The 19,964-nt window shown below is 60.8% G+C and overlaps 1 protein-coding gene across 2 annotated transcripts in view; it reads right to left on the minus strand.

Annotated features, from left to right (window-relative positions):
* Positions 1–568: 568 nt before the first annotated feature.
* SREBF2 (sterol regulatory element binding transcription factor 2) overlaps positions 569–19,964 on the minus strand; it is a 37,404-nt gene continuing 18,008 nt past the window's right edge. For both annotated transcript variants that reach the window (XM_031940808.1, XM_003772257.4), the window contains exons 3-19: positions 19,372–19,553; positions 18,748–18,894; positions 18,241–18,465; positions 17,676–17,790; positions 16,718–16,899; positions 13,905–14,091; positions 13,133–13,314; positions 10,544–10,823; positions 9,739–9,908; positions 8,304–8,472; positions 7,170–7,287; positions 6,837–6,946; positions 5,953–6,085; positions 4,415–4,583; positions 3,066–3,251; positions 2,376–2,487; positions 569–2,300 (exon numbers count right to left, since the gene is read on the minus strand). In XM_031940808.1, coding sequence (XP_031796668.1) covers positions 2,080–2,300; positions 2,376–2,487; positions 3,066–3,251; positions 4,415–4,583; positions 5,953–6,085; positions 6,837–6,946; positions 7,170–7,287; positions 8,304–8,472; positions 9,739–9,908; positions 10,544–10,823; positions 13,133–13,314; positions 13,905–14,091; positions 16,718–16,899; positions 17,676–17,790; positions 18,241–18,465; positions 18,748–18,894; positions 19,372–19,553 — 2,888 coding nt within the window. In that variant the 3' untranslated portion in view covers positions 569–2,079. The remainder of the gene's footprint in view (positions 2,301–2,375; positions 2,488–3,065; positions 3,252–4,414; positions 4,584–5,952; positions 6,086–6,836; positions 6,947–7,169; positions 7,288–8,303; positions 8,473–9,738; positions 9,909–10,543; positions 10,824–13,132; positions 13,315–13,904; positions 14,092–16,717; positions 16,900–17,675; positions 17,791–18,240; positions 18,466–18,747; positions 18,895–19,371; positions 19,554–19,964) is intronic.

Here is a 19,964-nt window from a genome sequence, read left to right on the forward strand (position 1 = left end):
CCGATCAGGCCACCAGACTTTTCGCAGGCATATGGGAAGCGTCTGCTCCCGTCCCCCCATGTCCCCCATCTGCAGCCTGAAGCCTTCCTCTCTCAACACAAATCGGTTCCCTCTCGTCCTCAGGCCTTGGCCAGGGAGGCCGCAGAGACCGTGCCCTCGTCCCCACTAAAAGCAGGGCAGAAGGGGCACCGCCCACAAGCCGGGAGCAGAGAGGGATGAAGGGGAGAATTGGACCCAGCTGCTCCGGTCCCCCCGCAGCCCAGAAAAGGCCAGTGGGCCAGGGGCTGGGGCTCCGAGGCCCGTCTCAGAGGGATCGGCCACAGGACTCAGTGGCCCCCACGGGACCTGGATCAGGATCTTTCCCTGGGGATGCTCAGACCCCCGCTTTAGGACCTCAGAGAAATCACGTGACATCTCTGAACTTCTGCCCGTGGGGAAGGAGAGGCCAGACCAGGCAGTCCCCAAGGCCCTCCCGGCCCATCTGCGATCCTAGGGGGAACCGGAACCGGAACCGGAACTGGAACCGGGCCGGGATAGTGAGAAGTCACCAAATGAAAGCACACACACGTGGAGTGGGCCGGCAAGACCAAGCTGTGTTTATTGACTAGCCCGTTTTTCCCGCACAGGGTGCGTGATTGAACATAAAAAGGTCCCTCTGGGGGGCTCTGAGCCCCCGGCCTTCTGGGGGGTACGGACAAATAGTCCCCCCACATCCAACACACGAACCTACCCCCCACCCCACCCCCCACAACAAGGCACATATGTACACACGTAGAATAAACAAGGTGGGGAGGGGGGTACTGGTGCTGGATCATAAATAACACGGAATACAAAACAGGCCCCGGACTCTGCCCATGGTCAGTGGGTTGGGGGGGAGCCGAGATGGGAAGCTCTCAGCGAGGGCATTGGGTGGCTGGGACGAGGTTGTACCCCCTCAGGCGTCCCTGCCCCCTCCACCAGTGCCTAAGGCAAAGAAGGCCAAGGGGCCGCCCCCCCATGGCTCTCCCCGACCGGGAAGTGGGCTCCTCGCTGCTGGAGATGGGAGTAACCTCCAGGAAGTGGCTGCTGACCAACCCCCCGGTGCCCAGAGCTCCAAGGGGGCCACTCCGTCCATGGAGAAGTCGAAGCTTGAGGCCGCTGCCAGCGCCCAGGAGGCCAAGCCACAGAAGCGCCAGGCTGTGCAGGGGGTACGGGCAAAGCTGGCCCAGCCGGGCTCCTCCCCGAGGGCTCCCTGATGGCGGGTGGAAAAAGCCGGGCCCCAGAGCCCTCGGACACGTCTGAGACGCTGCTGCAGGGCCCCCTGGCCGGCACTGGGGAGGGTCCCCACACCTTGGGCGCCCCTGCAGCTGCGTGAGGGGCAGGAGGGAAGTTGTCCTGGCCCGGGGGAAGAAAATGGCCTCTGTGTCCTGAGAGCAGGAGGGCCCCTCGGAGAGGCCCATCCTAGGGCCAAGAAAATGGGGCAGGGCCCGGCCCAGGGAGGCCGCAGGGAGGAGGGGACCCAGCCACAGACGTTTCCCTTCAAAGCATGTTTCTGGGCTGAAGAATCTGGGAGGACAGAAGGAAGACCAGAGTGAAGAGGAGGCCCCCCCACCATTGTCCAGGGGTTCCCACCGAGGCTCCCTGGCCCTCGGCATCTCCTGCTCAGCCCAAGTGCCTCGGCCCCCTGGAGAGAGCCCGGGGGGGGGAGGAGGAGGGAGGGACAATTAAGGAGGATACCATGGTTTGTTTTTCTTAGAAAATTAAAAAACGATGATTTTATTACATGTTCGCCCTGAGGACTGCCTCCCCTTCACTAAGCCCGGCTCTGGCCCCGGACCCCGGAGCTGGGCTCTGGGCTGGGCCCTCACACCCTCGGCTACCGCTACAGAAAGACAACTAACGGCTACGTCAGCAACAGGAGAGGGGATGGGGAGCGAGGAGGGGACTCCCCCAACGGCTCAGCAAGCCCAAAGCCCGACAAGCGGCGCTGCGGCAAGCCCCAGCCCGGGAGAGGGGCTCCCAGTGTTTCCCACGCAGAGTCCGGGGAGCCCAAGGGGGGAGGCAGGGCAGAGGTGCCCGGGGGGTCGGCGGCTGCTCCGCTTAGGAGGCCGCGATGGCCGTGCCCCCGCTCAGCTTGACGATCATCTGCTGGCAGTCGCTGCAGGAACGCTTGTCCCCCACCTTCTCCAGGGTGCGGGCGGCTTCAGCCAGCAGCACGGCACGCTGGCCAGGGGACGAGAGGAAGGACAGCGGCAGGTGGCGGCAGGCCAGCAGGATGGCGGTGGCCCGTTCCCTCTGCCCGGGCAGGGTCTCCAGCTCTCCTGCAGGAGGGAGCCCGGTCAGCCTCCGGATTCCACCCCGACCCCGGCTGCCCCCCCAGACGCGCCCCCACTCACCGTGCTTGCTGCTCTGGGCAGAGCGGCGCCGCAGGCTGTGCTCCAGCAGCTGGTGGGTGCGCGTGGGGCTGGCCCCCGCCATCAGGCGCACCGTGGCCTCGTGCAGGAACACCTGGGGGCCGGAGGCTGCGGCTGAGCACCCGCACGGGCGGGCCCTTCCCAGTCAGCCCCAAGGGGCCTCCACGACGCAAGGTCAGGGTAAAGGGGGGTGCCAGCCTCCCCACGGAGGGCAGGAGCTAGTGCCCACACGTGGCCCACCCCCCACCGGCCTGTCTAAGGCGCCCCCCGGGCCGGCCCAAAGCTGCCATCCCTGCTGCTGGGGTGGGGGGGGTGCCCAGTGGCCAGCCTTGGCGGTCCTACTGGGTGCCAATCACTGCTGGGGCCCAGAGGCCAGCACTGAAAAGTTCACATTAGTCACCCAGAACCAGATGGTCCGGCAGTGACGGCCGGGGCCCCCAGCCTGGCTCTGGGTCTGCGGGTACTTCCTCCCCGGGGCCTACAGGGAGCAGGAAACTGGTGCAGCAGATGGGGAAACTGAGGCTGCAGGTGGCCAGGCACAGCTGGCAGGTGGCACTGGGAGGAGCCGGGCACTCGTCTGCTCCCGTGCTGGCCACTGGCCCAGCCGTCCCTCCCTCCCGCCCCAGCCCTAGCCTGAGCCCTGGTCGGAAGGGGAAGGGCCCCGGTGCTTACTTTCCGATAGGCTGGCCGGAAGTTGTGCGCCAGCCTGCGCAGGCTGCCCAGGTCCCTCTGGAAGCCCGCCAGCTCGGGGGCGGAGGCGTGGCAGGTCTCCCCCAGGGCGGGGTTGGAGCCCGCCTGCTTCTGCCACAGGGCAGTGCGCAGGGACAACAGCAGGTCACAGGTGAGCAGCTGGACCACCTGTGGGGGCCAGAGCAAACGGGGGTGGGGGGCGGCCCAGGTCGGAGCCGGGGAAGGGGCGAGGGGCAGTGAGCGGAGCAGCGTGGGAGGGGAGGGGGTGGAGGCCGACCCCAGGGACCCGGAGACAACCAACCAGCCAGTCTACACCAGCGCCAGCAAGAAGTAGCCCACTGCTGGTGTAGACCGAGGACTGGCCGGTGAGTGTGAGAACACTTTGGGACTTGTCCCAGGGAGAGTGGGAGGCACCAGGGCCCAGGCTCTGCGGGTGCCCTCCTCCTCCTCCTCCTCCAAACAGACGCCCACCTCACCGACAGCTTCCACACAGATGCCTTTCCCAGACACCCCCACTGTGCGCCTGGCCCACAGACAGGCTCTGCAGCCGGGGGGGGGGGGGGGGGGGGGGGGGGGGGCTGTCTGGGGGTGCTGGTGGGAAGCTCTGGGAGGGAGCCCCTTCCCACACGGGGAGGCTGTTCCGTCTCACCCCGGCAGCTCCTCTGCCTCTGCACCTGTCCCCCACCCTGAGTAGCTTTCCCTGGACTCGGCCCCGGCCCCGCCAGTGGGTTCTCTGCCAGCCCCCCATAGCACCACCCCTTCGGGGCTGGCCGGGAGAGCTCAGGAGGCAGCGGGGGTGGCGGCGGCGGAGGTGGCGGCAGCGGCAGCAGCGCGGGCCTCTGGGATGCACTGTGGGAACATTGCACAGCCCGACATGACGTGCAATGCAACTACAATGCACCACAGCCGCTCGCAGGGGAGCTCTGCCCACCCCAGGCGAGGCGAGGAGGCTGGCCCGGCTGGCCCCGGGAGCGGGGGGGCAGCACCGAGGAGGACCCCGAAGAAGGGAGGCAGGTGGAAGGCCAGCAATGCCCTGAGGAGAGCCCCCAGGAGAAGGGGGGCAGGGGAGGCAGCCCTGAGGAGGCCCCCCCAGGAGGAAGAGCCAGTTAAAGGGAGGGCCGGCAATGCCCTGAGAAGATCCCCCAGGAGGAAAGGGCAGGCAGGGGAGGGGCCGCTTCTCCCCACGGCGAGAGCTCCAGTTCAGCCAGGCCCCAGTCCCGGTCGGTCAGGAGGGGCTTCTCCCGGAGCTGGGGGCAGCAGCTTTCTCTCTAGGGAGAGCCCAGAAGAAGCCTCCTCTCCCCCACCCTCCACGGGGAGCCCCAGAGCCTTACGTGGGTGAGCCCCGCGTCGGAGGCTGTGCCGCTGACGTTCAGGCTGCCCCAGAGGTGCCCGCTGGCCCTCTCGCAGTGACCAAAGGAGCTCTGCTGGATCTCGGCCTTCCCCGGGAGGGAGGCGTGCATGGCCCGGCAGGTGTGGAAGACGGCCTTCACAAGGGGGCTCCTGGGGGGAAGCGCGGGAGAAAGAGGCCGGCTGATTAACCGTCTCCCTCGCCCCTTCCCAAGGAGGATGGACCCTAACCGGCCTACAGCCAACGGGATAAGCCCCTCGTACCCTGTCCGGCCTTCCCAATGCTCACCCCCCCATGCTGACCCCAGGGGCAGGCTCCAAAGGCAGGTGGTGGATCCAAAGGTCGCCCACCAGAGTCCCAAACCAAGGTGACCCAGACCACGGAGCATGAGGCCAAGGGGACAGTGGGAGGACAGTATCCTGAACCCCCTACATCAGAGCCTGCCCCGCCGTCACCCGGCACACATTCCCTCCTGCGGCCTCTCCAACAAGACCAGAAGGTCTCTACTGGACTCAACGGCCCAAGCACAGGCTGGGCGGCCCCAATTACAAGCTGCCAAAATAGAAGCAGGGGCTAATGGGAAAGCCCTGGGCCGGCAGCCTCGAAGCCACGGGACTGGTCCCATTGAGCCCAACCCTCAGGAGTTCCATCTCCTCTAGATAGCGGGGACGCCACAATCGCTGCAGAAGCAGCAGAGGCCCCCCACCCCCCACAAGTGTCCTCCCTGCCCCCCAGAGTCCTCCCACAAAGGACCCACCCCCACCTCCCAGTGTTGTAAGCCCAGGCTCACATCCCCCCTTCTCTCTTGGGGACTGAGAGCCACCAGCCTCCCGACTCCGAGACCCCGTCCTTGGCCAAAGGCCGTGAAGAGTGGCTGGCTCTGTCCCCTATTCCTTGTTCCCCACTCCTTCACCCTCTCTCCCTTAGGACAGCTTAAAGCCCCCTCCTTTTTTGGCAGAGACCCTCTCCTGGACATGGCAGAGCTGGCTGGACGTCACTGGATGGCAACATCTGGAGCCTGGGGAGGAGACCCCTTTTCTACCAGGGCCATGTTGCTGCCCTAGAGCTCCCTAAGGCCTGGCGGCTCTGGGGCTTGCCGGCCTTGACCTTGGGGTCATCCTCCAGATCTCAAAGGTCTGGGGAAGCTCAATGGCGATGGCAGGGCCGAGCCGGTTCTTCCCTAGGGCTGGGGCTGCCCGCCGAGCCGGGGTGGGGGTGGGGGGAGAGGTCAGAAGCTTCACCCCGTCTTCCACCTGGGCAGGGAGACGAGGCTTCCCTCCTTTCCCTCCATCTTCAGCTCTGTGGCCGTGGCAGGGATGGGGGCCCGTCCTGACCGGGCTCTGCCACGCTGTGGCCCCCATTTGCCCTCCCATGATGTGCCTTCACGGGGGTCAGGGTTTATTTCTGAAAACAATCTCCGCATACAGACATCCCTGTGGTTCCTCTGGGCCCCGCTGGGCCTTTCCTTCTCCCACTGTCCCCTCCCCAGACACACAGCACGAGAAGAAAGGGCTCACGCACTCGGCCATCTCCAGGGCCTTGGGGATCCGCTCCACCTCGGTGAACTGTGACCGCACGGCCGCGTCATCGCCTTGGAGCCAGCCGATGGCCATCCCGACGGCGGAGGCCCACCACCGACAGGTGACGTCTGGGCCTGGATGGGGAAGCGTCGGTCACCTCATCACCTGTGATGGACTCCCCCCCCTCCCCCGGGAACCCCTCAGGAGGGTCGCTGCTCCCCCAACATCTCGGCCTAAGGCCGGCCCTCGGCCTGGAACTCAAAAGGGGACCTCGAGCATTGTCACGGGGCCGGGGAGCTTTCGGACCAATCTGGAGCCAATGAGTCTCCCACATCTTGGAAGCTGCGAGCCACTTAAATGGCTTAAAGCATTTGTGATCGTTTTATTCATCCCGAACCCATAACACATTTATTCCAAGTCTGCCCTCTAAGTCCAGGATCCCCACCAGGGGCTGTGACGGCTCCGCAGGGGAGTCACACACTTGTTTCTGAGAGTTTTTCACGGACTATCTCCGTGTGATGCTCCCTGGCGCCCGGGGTTTTGATTTCACACAATCAGAAGCCCGACCCTTGACAAGGAGACTGCGGAGTTCATCAGACTGGCTGTCCAGGGGCCCAGCACTCCCTTAAGAAGGGGTATGGAGGGCAAACTGCAGGCATTTAATAAATGTCCATTGCCTGAGAGACTAACTACCTAAGGCAGGCAATGCCAGGCGCAGGCCCACTTCTCTTCCAGCATCCTGGCCGGGCTTGGCCCGACAAGGAGCTTTTGGCAGGGAGTTAGTGGTGGGGACGGCAGCCCGGCTGTCCTTGCGTCCGGCCTCCCCACGGTTACTCAGGAAAGCGAATACCCCCCCCCCCCCCCGGAGACCCCCAAGAGACTCACCCAGTGCTGACTTCAACACTGAGCTGTTTGTGAAAGGGGGGGCCGTGACCCCCACGGAATCCACAAAGGAATTCAGCAACTTCAGGTACTCCAGGGCGCTGGACAACTCACTGAAGACAAGACCAGAGGTGGAAGCACTGTTATACATACAAGTCACTTCCTCTACTTGCCTGAGTTTCTGCTATAAATGGGGGGGCCCAGGGCTGCCGTGAGGAGCAACTGAGCTAAGATGTCCCAAAGCACTTTGCAAACCTCCCAGTGTTCTAGAAAAGGGGCTTCTATGTCTGGCAAGTGCCAGGGCCAGCCCTCCCCCTGCCCCCCCACAGCCCGTACCACATCTCCTCGTCCGACTCTGCTCGCCCCTTCTCGGCCTGGGGCTTCACCAGGGCATCCACGGCTCGCTCGAGCAGGTGCTTGCAGAAGGCCTGGTGCACCTGCGCGATGGGGTCCGCTGCAAAAGGGAGAGGGGGAAAAGACTGATTCTGATGCCCTTCCTGGATCCCAGCAGACGGGGAGATCAGCACTTCACGGGCGCCTTTAACCTCCTGGGGACTAACTACTGAAGCAGAGGCGGGTGGCTACTGGGACAGAACGTCGATCAGCTGCTTTGAGTAACTGTTTCTCTGTCCCAAAGGACAGTTTCTTTGTCTCTTCCCCCTCAGAGGAGGGGAGCAGCAGCAAAAGGCTCCTTTTAAAAGGCGGTGTCTGAGAGGAAGGGCAGAGGCTCTCTGGCTCCCTGACCGCTCCCATCTGAGCTATGGCCGTGTCTGACCAGTGCAGCCTTTCTCACACAGGTGTGGGGGGTGTGGGGAGGTGACAGTGCCCAGAGGACGGGGCAGAGAAGGCGGACAGAGAGAACAGCACGAGAGAGCGGCCGCCGCCTCCAGTTTGACATAGAAGAAAAAATCCGATTCTCCAAAAGAGGGCAGTGCCTCGTGGGGGAAGATGTATGAGCATCTTCTGTGATGAGGGCACGCCATGCTGGGTGATCTTGTGCCAGTGCCAGCCTGACCACACCACTGTGGGGCAGCAGCCTGCAGACCGCCTCAACACGGACAGCCTTTGAAGGGGCTCTGCCTCCCTGGACCCCCAGAGGGACCCAAGAGCTTGATCTAAGAGCAGGGGGAAGGATTACAGGCGTCCCAGCCTACAGGACAGCAAACAGAAGGGTCATTCCCAGTCCTGGAACAGGAAGCAGGTTTGTCCGGCAGCCTGCCACGGAGCGAGTGTTTCTAACGCATGGGGGATGTGAGGCAGAAAAAGGAGGCTGGCTGAGGGCTGGCCACCAGAGCAAAGCCAGGGACGCCGGCTCTAGACCCAATGGGCCAGCAGCACAGAGAACGCCTCCCCCGCTCCCGAGCCCCTCTGCGGGTCTTTGGCCACTGCACTGCCAGCTGCCGGACGGCAGGACCAATGGCAGCCCCCTTCCTCCCCCACCCACAAGAAAGGGGCTGGGCAGACTCCCACCTGGGTTCCTCGGGGTACAGTACAGGCTCTCCTTGGTGGCCGACTTCACCGACCAGCTCCGCTCCACAAAAAACTTCTGGCCCAGGGGATGACACAGCCAGCGCAGGGAGTCGGGGACGGCATTGTGCTCGGGGCCACACAAGCTTTGGGCTCGGCTCAGGAAGTAGCTCTGCCAAGGAAAGGAGGATGAGGTGACTGGGGGGCCGGCTCTAACCCACCAGAGGGCGAAGGAGGCCTGAGGCTACCGGGGGTGAACCCGCCAATGTGTGTGTGGGAGGGAGGCTCACAGGCCACTCAGGCAAAGCCAACACCCGTGAATGTGGGGCTGGACAAGCACGTGGCGCCCAGTGCCAAAGTGGGGTTCTGACCATGCTGCTCCCTGGCCCAACTCCCAGCCCCAAGGAGCCTTGAAGACAGAGCGGGGAGTCTGGGAAGCTGGAAACTACCAGGGGTCCAAAGGCCCCTCCCCTGACCTTCCCAGCAGCCTGAAGAACTTCCCCTGAATCCCCCAGGTGGCCCAAAGGCCCCTTCCCTGATCCCCGCAATGACCTGACTCCTCCCAGTGGCTGAAGGCCTCCTCCCCTGACCTCCAGGTGGCCTGAAGACTCCCAGGCCTCTGTCCCTGACTTCCCAGACAGCTTGCGAGCTGGCACTCAAAGGGACTCTGCGCACTGAGGTTCAAGTGCAAGGCGACATTCGGCACCTGGGTGACAAGGGTGAGCTCCTCCTCTCAGACAGGGAGCACGAGCCCTGCCTCAGGGACCGCTCTGCCTCTGAGCCATGGGGGAGTTGCGGCCAACAGGTGCTCCACAGAGCCCAAAGGAGCATCCCAGCAGCTGTTGGGCATGAGAGGCCCAGGGCTGCCAGCCCCCAGCCTGGGGCTGACTGCGTCTGCTCCATGATTCAGTCCCCCAGAGTATGGACAAGCTTTAAAACTTCCTACCCCCTGCAGGATGCTGCACATAGTGGGAACCCAGGAACGAGAGCTGGCCTGACAGAGCACCTTGAGGGGTTCCAAGCACTTTACAAATGTCTCCTTAACCTCACCACAACCCTGGGAAGTGCTCAATCCCCATCCTACAGCTGAGGAAACCGGCAGAAGTTCCGTGACTTGCCTGGGGCAATGTCTGAGGCTGTTCTTACTGATGCCAGGCCCAGCACTCTGACCACTGCCCCACACAGCTGCCACTAAGCTGACCAGGTGACTACCCACAGACTAACTGGCTTCCTCGGAGGCACCCAGTGTCTCAGTGTGCTAGACAGGAGCAGCCTCCAGGCTGGGCCCGGTGTCTCTCACATAGGGCTGACGCAGTCCTTCACAGAGTGCACCAATAGTGGTCACGGGGCCATGTGGAGCTGGCAGAGAGCCCAGCACTGCACTGGTAGCCCCTGCCCTTCTCCCCCACACAGCAAGATCACTAGGCCAGGTACTCACAGCCAAGAAGCCCAGTTTGCCTCCACAGCGAGTCTTGAGCCCCACAGCCGCCGTGAGATGGATTTCAGCCTGGGTGCTCGGGGGGATCTCCTCCTCGGCACATTCAGCCAGATTAACGGCACACAGAGCCATGTGCAGATCGGAGCAGGCAGAGCCAGCTGGGAGCTTTCCTGCATAAAGGGGACACCTAGGTGAGAGGCAGCCCCCTCTCACATGCACAGCTCAGGGCCAGCCTCCAGGCCCAGAAGGCTTAATCCAGTTAGCCTGGCCCAGCCCAGAAGGTTTAGCCTGGCTCAGCGGGGTCCAGAAGAAAGCTTAGCCCGGCCTGATTTGGCCCGGCCCAGGAGAAGGCTTAGCCTGGCTAGGACGGCCCAGGAGAAGGTTTAGCCCAGCCTCCCCTCTTGCACTCTGGGTTCCCACATGACATTCGCTCCTGTCTGATTCTTGCCTCCCCAATAGGTGAGAATGCCTTCCCTCCTCCCCTCCCCACCTCCATCTCCTCAAATCTCCCCTCCTCTGACTCCCATTAGGCTACACCATCCCCATGATTTGCCCCTCTCTCCTTCTAAAACTACCGTGCGCTGAACTACTTCATATCCATGTGTATATTAAACACACGTTATCCCAGAATGTAACTGCTGTCCTCCCCCAGGGCCACCCAGAGTGGACCCTGCAGCTGCAGCCTCAGTCCTCTCTGAGTGGCGCCCGACCAAGCCAGAAAGAAAGAAGCTTCAGAAATTCAAGCCTGGTGCGCCCCAAGAGCCTGAGCCCTGGGCGGCCCCCGCCCCTGCTTCCTCGGCCTGACCTGTGATGTGCAGCTGATGAAGCTTGTGGTAGGCCAAGGCTGCGTCGCGAGCGCTGGTCTTCGCCTCATCTTCAAAGCCGCCGCCGGTCACGGCCGCCCGGCGCCGCCGGCGCTGCGCCACCTTCTTCATCAGCCAGCGCACCAGCTTCAGCTTCTGCAGGCTGTACCGGATCACGTTCCAGGAGAGGCTGCAAGCCAGGTCCAGGTGGGAGGTGGGCAGCGCGCGGCCCAGGACGGACAGGCACGTCTGAAGGTTTGAGGCCGCCGCGGCAAAGTCCCCCTGGAGGAGGCGAGAAGCGAGGACGGCGTTGGGGTCCTGAGGACTGTCTGACTGACGGCACGACGGCCGTTTCCTCCCTCAGAGGGTTAGCAGGGACCCGGGGTCCATCTCGGTTCGGGCAGAAGGCCGGCTGGGGGCCGACTCACAAAAGAACAATCGTGCTCAGCCCGGGGAGCATGGGAAAGGAGGCCTGGAGAGGCCAGCCCAGTTCCCGGAGCCCCCAGCCAAGTATTCAATCAGCGTTGCCAGGGTTGGGTCAGAGCCTCTCCCGCTCTTGTTCTGGACTGTTAATGACACGCATGAAGACGCTGGTTATCAAATTTGTTGCTGACACGAGATGACAGAATCGCACCACACAGAAAGAATGAATGAGAGAAAGGGTCAAGTGGAAACCAAGATGATACCTCCTACCGAGACAAAGGTCGAGTCCTGCAAAGCCCCCAAAAGCCCACTGGCCAAGCACAGAATGGAGGGAGCTTGCTTAGCCAGTGCTCACATGACCCTTCTATCATTAACTCCGAGGCAGCTTGCTGCAGGCCTGGATTGGGAATCGAGAAGATTCAGAGTCGAACCCTTGTCCCCGTGTGACCCTGGCCAAGTCCCTTTCCTATCCTGGGTCTCAGTGTCCTCATCTATAGAATGAGAGAACCTCCTCTACAGATTCCTGCTCCTAAGCCAAGACCCTGCAAGCTAATGGTGACACAAGACCTAAAAAACCCCGAAGGCAGCCTCAGGCTACCCCAGCAAAAAGGAGGTCCCCGCGGCAGAAAGTCCACGGTCCTCGTGCTCAGCCATTCATCGGACCACAGCTAGAGGCCTAAGCACAATCCAAGGAACCACATCTCAAGAAGAGACACTGAGTGCGAGAAGAAACCAAGATGGTGGGGAGTGAGCAACTGTGGGAAAGAGAAAAGAGATGGGCTCAAGTTGAAGGAGACTTCTCTTGGACACGGTCATAAGTGTGGATTTTGCTTGACTAAGCCTACAATATAAGCTTTCTCTCTTCCTTCCTCCCTCCCTCTCTTTCTCTCTCTCTCTTCCTTCTTTTCTTTCTTTTTTGAAAAGGGGGATAAGAAGGAAAGAAGATTTTTATTTGAAAGATTTTTTTTAATTAAAAAAAGAAATCCTTCTTCTACTCAGTGAGAGCTGTCCAGCAATGAAACAGTCTGCCTAATTAGATGGGAAGTTGTCCATTATTGTGGGGTACCTGGCCACATGGGAGGGACTCATGTACTGAGGAAGGGATCTGACAAGACCCCACTGGGTACCTCTTGAACGATGTTGTTACAGGTCAGATCTGAGAGGAACTGGAGACCTCACGACCTCTGGGCCCGGGTCAATTTAAAGATTGAGCCTGGAGAGTCTAAACTCTGGCTGTAGTGCTGAAGTTGGGGGGAGGCGGGAGGGAGGACACATTTCATTATGTTAATGCAGATTATTAAGAAATGACAAAAGGGACCATTTGAGAGAAGCTCAGAAGTCTTGTATGAACTCAAGCAGAGAGAAGTGAGAAAGCCCTGGAGAGTCCCCGAGACAGGGACACGGAGGGGAAAAACCGAGAGCGCCGATGGTGGCAGCGACCAACCAGAGGGTCAGGCTCAGAGCCCGGCGCAGCCAGTACATGTGGTGGTGGCCACAGGGACAAAGAGGGACCTGGGGTTTCACTGGAGTGCAAGGGAACTTCCAGGTAAGGAGAGCCCCTCCACCAGTGCAGGTTAACACCAGGGAACTGAACAGAGCTGTGAGAGGCCCCCAGGTCTCCTTGGTGTTGATGCCAACTTTGCCCCGAGGGGTCCTAATGACACTAAAAAGTAAATCACAAGAACCAAAGCAGGAGCTCCTTTGGGACAGAGCCAGGCCCGGTAATGAGGAAACTGCCACCAGGCTGGAGAGAATCTCACATCACAGAGTGATGGAACATCACCAGAGGCCTGAGCGCCACGGGCAGGCCTCTTGTCTGGGGCCCTCTGCCTATTGAAACGGTCAAGCTTGTCGATGTTTTCGTTCATACTATAACTTTAAAAACGGATTCTAGCGATCCCCAGTATGGCCATGGGCGGCTCCTAGAGGACCCAGAGGGGAGGTTGGGATGGTCCCAGAGCGAGGAACCCGTCCCTGGCCGGCCCAGACCCAACAGTCCCTCTCCCAGGGCGGGACAGGCTGGCACCCGCCCCGGCTTGGTCTTGGCTTGGGACCTTGGCCCAGGCTGCCCTTCCAGAATATGGCAGAGGAGACTGTATAGAAGGGGTGATTTTCCTTTATTTTCATGGCCCTCAGGAGGACTTGGAGCCAAGATGGGAAGAACGCACCCTGGCCAGGTCTAGGTCGGCCTGCTTGCGATGGCGCCAAAATGTGACCGAGGTCCGCGAGTGCATCCGGATCACGGGCTCCCCATGTACCAGCAGCTTGATGAAGACGCTCAGGACGATCGTGCCATTTAGGAGCCACAGAAGGAGAGTCGGGAACATCCAATCAATCCAGCCGCCAGCGCCTGGGGAAGGAGGAGGGAGAAAGGGCCCTTGACTCCAGAGAAACAAGGGCGGGCCAACTGAGGATGAGCCGCTTCTGGACGGGGAAAGCCCAATTTAAGAACGGAAGGCCGTCAGAGGTCACCAGACCAACCTCCAATTTGACAGCGGCCCAGAGAGAAACAGTGAGTTTCTCACGCTTGCCCTGGGGTGCTGCCCTCAGCCCCTGACTCCACCACCAGGAGTCTCCCGAGCCTTTGAGGAGAAATCTGGGCCAGGGGACAGCCAGCCCACCCCTCCCCCACTGAGCAGAACTGCACATTGGAACCAAAACGCCCTTGGACAGCCACAGCCGGGGAGGGAGAGCTGACCCACAGACTCTGCACAAGCGGCCCCCGCCCCTCTCTAAGGCCCAGCCCACAGGGTCTGGCCCGCCCCAGAGGGGCCGCATGGGAAAGGAAAAAGGACCTGGCCCCTGGCTGAGTTCTTCCTGCCCTCCCATGGGCAGGCAGACGGGCCTTATCTGAACCCCTTCTGTGCCCACAGTCGGACAAAGCCCAGCTGGCCACCGACATGAGACTGGGCAGAGAGCTCTCTGGGGGTAGTGTCCCACCTGAATCAAAGGACAGGATGCTCCGGCCCGCGGGCGCTGACTGGCCCGAGCTGTGGGCCCCTCCCCGTTCCAGCAGTGCCGTCAGGGGGTTGAAGGAGAGACACAGACAGGTGAGCACGCACAGCAGGATCCGAGAGCGGTCCACCATGCCCAGCGCCACAGGAGGAGAATCAGGCTCGTCTTTGACCTTCAACACAAAGGAGGCCGGGGAGAGACCTGTCAAAGTCATGTCTGTGTCCCTAACCTGCACAGGGCCTCCCTACTGCAACCTGAGGTCACCTGGTGCCTGCCTTTCACCATGCATTTCAATAGGCTTTTAATGAACTTGATGGGAACAGCTCGAGTTCCTAAGGGGCCTCACAGGCACCTCTCTCCAGCATCTGCAGGGCAGGGGCTGCTGGAGGGGGCTTAGCCCAGGGGCCTCCCTCTCTCTGAAGCTGCCTCCCTGCCCTCGTCCCTTTATTTACTGGGACAGGGAATCACAGGAGGGACCAGTGGCACTCACACAGTCAGGAGGCCGTAAGAGGCCCGGCCCTCTGCCCGAACACACTGTGTGCCTGAGCTGCCATCCCCATCTCCCCCGGGTCCAAGGTGTTAGGTGACCTCCTTCCCCTCAGGCTCATTTCCCCATCAGACCGTAAGGTCCGGGAGAGCAGGGGCTAGCCTGCCGACTTGCATTAGTATTGTCAGTGCCCGGCACATGGTGAGCACTTTCTCTCTCTGTCCACTTTCTCTATCCCCCACCCACCCATCTTTCTTGCTCACATCCTGCCTTTCTTTTCTTTCCTTTTGTTCACCTCCCCAGACCCCAAGTCTAGATGGGAAAGAGTCCTTGGCAGCCCGGTGCCAGGCCCAGCCGCCTCCCGGATCTCACCTCCCGGGTCCCAGCTCGGGGCCCCTTAGGGGTCCCCAAGCTAAAGCTTCAGTGCTTGGTTTAAGTCACAGTGGAGAGTGCTTAACCCGAGGCCCAACATTTACTGGCCAAGCCCCCTTTGTCTCAGGCCCTACTTCCTCAACTGACTACTGAGGGTAATTGTTCTTGAGCGACCCATAAGCTTGCGGAAGGACCAGAGACGTGGGCTGAGCCTCTTAGCAGGATGGCTGGGCTGAGCTGGGGGTGAGCTGGGGCCTGCACACTTCCCACCCCCCACATCCAGGGGCTCTCCATGGAAGGAGGCCATTACCTATCCACCTCTGAACAGGTAATCTTCACAAATTCATATAGTCAAAAAAAGCCCCATCACCAAAGGCAGCACGGTTCATGTCCAGAGACGGCTCCCAGAGGCCTCCCAAGCTCATCCTACCCAGGTTTGTGTCCCATCATGACGGCCTTCAAGGACCAGGAGCCCCTTGGCGTTAGGCTGAGGTAGCACTGACCCCAATGAAAGTAGAACAACCATTGTGCATTTGGAAAATGTGGACGTGACTGGTCTCAAGTCACCTCCAGAGAGCTAAGACCAGAGGTCGGGCCTCCTATGCTAAGGCCACTCAGTGAACCCCTTCAGAAGTTGTTTTTCTTCCTCAGAATCCTTGGCGAAGCAACTTACATAGCTTGTTTTTAAGAAAAAAGCATTTTTTAAAACCTACATTTTCTAACTTCTATTTTATTTAATAAGATTTCTGTGCTCAAGCTCAAAGGAATGATTTTGTTAAAAAATATTCTACAGGGAAATTGTGGAAATCTGAATGGTAACTGGCTGCCATTATGACAATGTAGCGTAAGCCCTGGATGCCTCCCTGAGCCCCCCACAAATCAGCCCAAGAACAACTCTCCTTCTAAGTCACTTTACTCAGCCAACCAGGGAGGGCCTCTGGCCCTGCTTTCAAAGTTTTTATTGGGCCCAGGCTGGCCCATGGGCAGAATTTTGCCCCTCCAGCTTTCCCAGCTCCCCCAAGGCCAGTATGTCTCTGCCTTCTGGGGGGGAGACACTTAACCTGACAGACCAGTCCTTTAGCCAAACCTGGCAAAGCCCTGAACACCTCTGCCCCTTTATTCTCCTCCGAGAGCACGGCTAATCTCAGGGGGCCACAGACAGAGCCAGAAAGGACGCCCCATGTTTTAGAGAAAAGGGCCTTGCATACTAGCCATGATGGGGCGCAGCAGAGGGAACCTAACAGCAGGCAGTCTGCATGCCCAGCAAGGGTCACGCGGAAGCACATCCTGCATCGCCAATGGCCTCCGGGATGTCCAAAAGGCCAAGTCAGGGGGCTCCAGGGCTGGATCCTACGGAAGGCACTGCCCTGTGACTTGCGCCTGCCTGTCAGCCAGGCCCTTGTGGCCCTCAGCCGCACACTTCCCCAGGCTTGTCTCTACCTTTCCTCATGTCTTGTCTACACCTCCTGCTCAGGACTGTCCAGGCCTGTGTCGCCCGCAGCTGCTCCCTCTGCACTTTCCCAGGCTGTCTAAGCCCCGGCTCAGGAATCATAAGGCCACGATTCTTGTCCAGAAGGGCCCTGGAGTGCGCCCCTGCGGCTGTGGCTTCCCGAGGAGATTTCTCTGATGTCCACCTCTACCTTTCTCACCCTCTATTTGCTCGGCTCCAGGGGCCACAACTAAACTCCTCTGGCCGGCCGGCCCATGAAGCTCTTCCTAACCTGACCCTTTTCTACCTTTCAGGCCTCCTTGCGCCTCACAACCCCTGACTCCCCTCTACAAAGCAGAGAGGCTGCCGGCCTGTTCTCCCCCAGCCTTAGCACAGCACCCGGCTCCATCCAGGGGACCTCCCTGGCATTCTCACTGTTCACTTTCTCTCTTTCTTCCTTCCTGGGCCACTACTGTGGTTTGGAGATGGCTCGGAAGAGGCGCTTCTTACCTTGGCATCATCTAACAGAGGGCTCCCTGGCTCTGAATCGATGGAATACGGGGAGAAACCCGCTTGGGACCCTGATTCGGAGGCTGGAGGAGACATCAACAGAACGTTCTGGTTGAAGTCGTCCATCTTCATGTCTATATCAGTGTCCACCAGACTGCCCAGATCGATGCCTTTCAGAAGCTCTGCAGGGAGAAGAGGAGTTGGGTTGTGAATGGCCTGTTCTTCTCGCCTCGTGTCCCTGAACCTAGAGGGGCCTCACCTGGTCTCACTTCTTGCCTGACCTCACTGTGCTCAGACACCTCTGGGTCTCAACGGACAACCATACAGGGCCCCGACGGGAAACCACCTAGGGCTCAGGGCCCCACGACCTGACAAGCACCAGAGAAGCAGCAAGACAGAACTTTGGGGCTAGGAGAGGCTCCAGGGGTCCTCAAAACTGCCCCTCCCCACCCTGGGCTAGGAAGACCTTCTACATCATCCCAGACTACTAGGGGACCCAAGAGAGGAGGCAGCTGGCTTTCCCTGCTAGGAAGCTCCTGCATCTCTCTCTGAGATCTCTGCCAATGCGACTTCCCTCCCTCTCTCATCCGGCCTTCCAGGGCCAGGCAGAATAAACCTAGGGGTCTTTCAGAAGAAACAGCAGGATGAGCTTCTGGATTGGCAAAAACTTGCCTCGTTCCCCTCCCCCAACCCCCTTCCTCTGAGACAGGAAGAAAACAAAATCCTGGTTAAAATCGGTCAAGTATAGCAGCCACCCACCCTGACCACGGCCCAGAGATCCTCGGCTCACCCCACCTAGAGCCAGGCTCTCTTGGCTCAGAACCTGTCGTGTGAGTCTCTGGGCCCCTTCTCAGAACCCATTTTTAAAGGCATAAAATATAACCCACGGGTTGGCAAAGGGAGCCATAATGGTGGCTCAGGAGCCCAGTGGCCTGCCCGGAACAATGACCTCACTTACTGGTCTTCTGATTGGCCAGCTTCAGCACCATGTTCTCCTGCCGCAGCTTGTGATTGGCTTGCTGCAGGTATTTAATGTAATCGATGGCCTTCCTCAGCACCCCGGACTTGTGCATCTGCAGTGGGGCGACAGACAGAGGAGACCCTGGAGAGCGGGCCCAGGCCGGGGCACCAGGGGAGGCGGGCAGGGCAGACCTTTCTCATTCCGTGACTACACTTCTGAAAAACCCTTCCTCCTATGAAGGAGGGAGGCCCTAGAGCTGGAGCTGAAGGCCCTCAGGGCTGGGCAGCCCGACACACTCCTGGGAGAGAGACCCTGGGAGTAACTTAGCGAGATGTGGACCGGCCCCTGAATACTCAGAGCACGAGCATGTCCTGGCTCCTGAGAAGCATCGGGTGAGATCCCAAGGACCTCCTAAGCAGCTTCTGCATTTGGTCACGGGCGCCCAGACCATTCCCAGCTTGGCTCCGGAGATCACCGTCACCACCGGTGGCACCCACCAAGGGGCCGCACAGACAAGGGAAGCAGAGGAATGGCACCCCATGCACCCCACGGCTCGCTGTACCTTGGCGTCCGTCCCCATGACCAGGTCCTTAAGCTCGATGATCTTGTCGTTGATGGATGACCGGTAGCGCTTCTCAATGATGTTGTGGGTGGTCCTTCTTTCCCCTTCTTTGGGCGGCTCTGGCTGCTTGACGGACCCTGGCACCTGTTTGATGGGCATCTTTTCCTGCCCCACCATCACGGGCATGGTGGTGAGGATGGTCCCACTGCCACCACTGACCAGGGTCTAATGTGCAGAGAACATGAAGTCAGGTCCCGAGCAGCCCAGGGGCCTGCCCTGAGTCCTCGCCCCCAAAGGCAGCCACAGAGTGTCGCCATCCATTTTCTCCCCTCACGCCCTCCCATAGTTGGGGAAGTGACAGACACAACTCTGAGATGGGCATGGTCCCACAAGGGCCCTCTTTCTGGGGCTCCCGTCCATCCTCCCCCAGGGCCCCAGGCCCTGAGAACCCAGATTCAGGGATAGGAGGTCAGCTCTGGGAGGGACAGGCAGAGGAAAGGCGCTCACGGGGACTTGGAGGGCGGTGGTCTGGATGGGCGTGGTGAGAGCTGTGAGGGCGGGGTTCTGCACGGCCGCCATGACGGGGCTGCCGTCGGTTTTCAGTGTGGTCAAGACGAGCGAGTCTGTCTTAATGATCTGAGGCTGCACCAGGACCTGCAAGGGGACGACAGTCAGGAAGGAGGCGGCCACAGGAGCCATCAGCCCAGGGCCAGGCACGCCAGGGCATTCTGTCTCTAAGTGTTTCCAAGCTAGGATCCTGCCCCCCACAGGCCACAGCCAGGCCTCCGGTCCTGCCCAGAGGAAGCCTCCTTGGCCGTGGCCGGGCCGCAGCGGATGGCCAAGACCATCCCTGGGAGCACCGTGATCCTCACCCCAGCTGTCCTCCCCACCCCTGCTGTCCATCCAGCCATCAGGGCCGAGAGTTTCCAGGAAGGCGCCCTCCCCCCCTTTGTCTTTCTCCATTCTGGCAGTGCTTGGCCCAGGGTCAGCGCCCAGGAAGGGTTCCATAAATGCTTGCTCGCTTGTTGACCTGACTGTGCCAGGCTCCCCAGTTCCATCCCCATCTATCTGCGCACAATGCTGCCGGGGGCTCAGCAGGCTCTCCCTCCATTAGCCCTCTGGAGCTCTCACCGGGACCTGCTGAACTTGAGGAGCAGCAACCGTCTGTACAGTGGCCGGCGCCAGGGTCTGGATGGTACCATTGGCAGCCTGGGTCAGCACCCTCTGGGCCTGCACCGTCTGCACCTGCTGCTGAATGGTGACCGGCTGCACCTGCGGGGACGTCACCAGGCTCGGCACTTGGGGCTGGAGAACTTGGGGAAGAGAGAGGAGAAGAGTGAGGGACACGAGAGCGCCGAGAACCGAGGGAGCGGAGCCCCCAGCACCTTGCCAGCTCCCCGCCTCCTGCCAAACAGAGACAACGTGGGCATTCAGAGGCGGGCCACAGGAGCGCCCCCACGGACGTGTGTGCTCCACAGGGCTACTACAGACCGCTTGGCTGCTGTGGCCTCGCTCCCCAGTCCTGCTTCCAGGAGAACACCCCCAGCTCTTGGGGAGCCCAAGAGGCTCTGCTAGGCCTCCCAAGCAGTCCTAGTACTGGTTCTGCCCATGGTCAGAAAAGGGCTGGAAGGATGGAGGGAAGGCTTGTCTTGAGCAGGATAGTGTACAAGTGGTCAGCGCCAGCTGCTGCTCTGGGGGGATGGCAAGGGAGGACACAAGTTCTC

The sequence above is a fragment of the Sarcophilus harrisii genome, chromosome 5, assembly GCF_902635505.1.
Source record: "Sarcophilus harrisii chromosome 5, mSarHar1.11, whole genome shotgun sequence".
Lineage (NCBI taxonomy): Eukaryota > Metazoa > Chordata > Mammalia > Dasyuromorphia > Dasyuridae > Sarcophilus > Sarcophilus harrisii.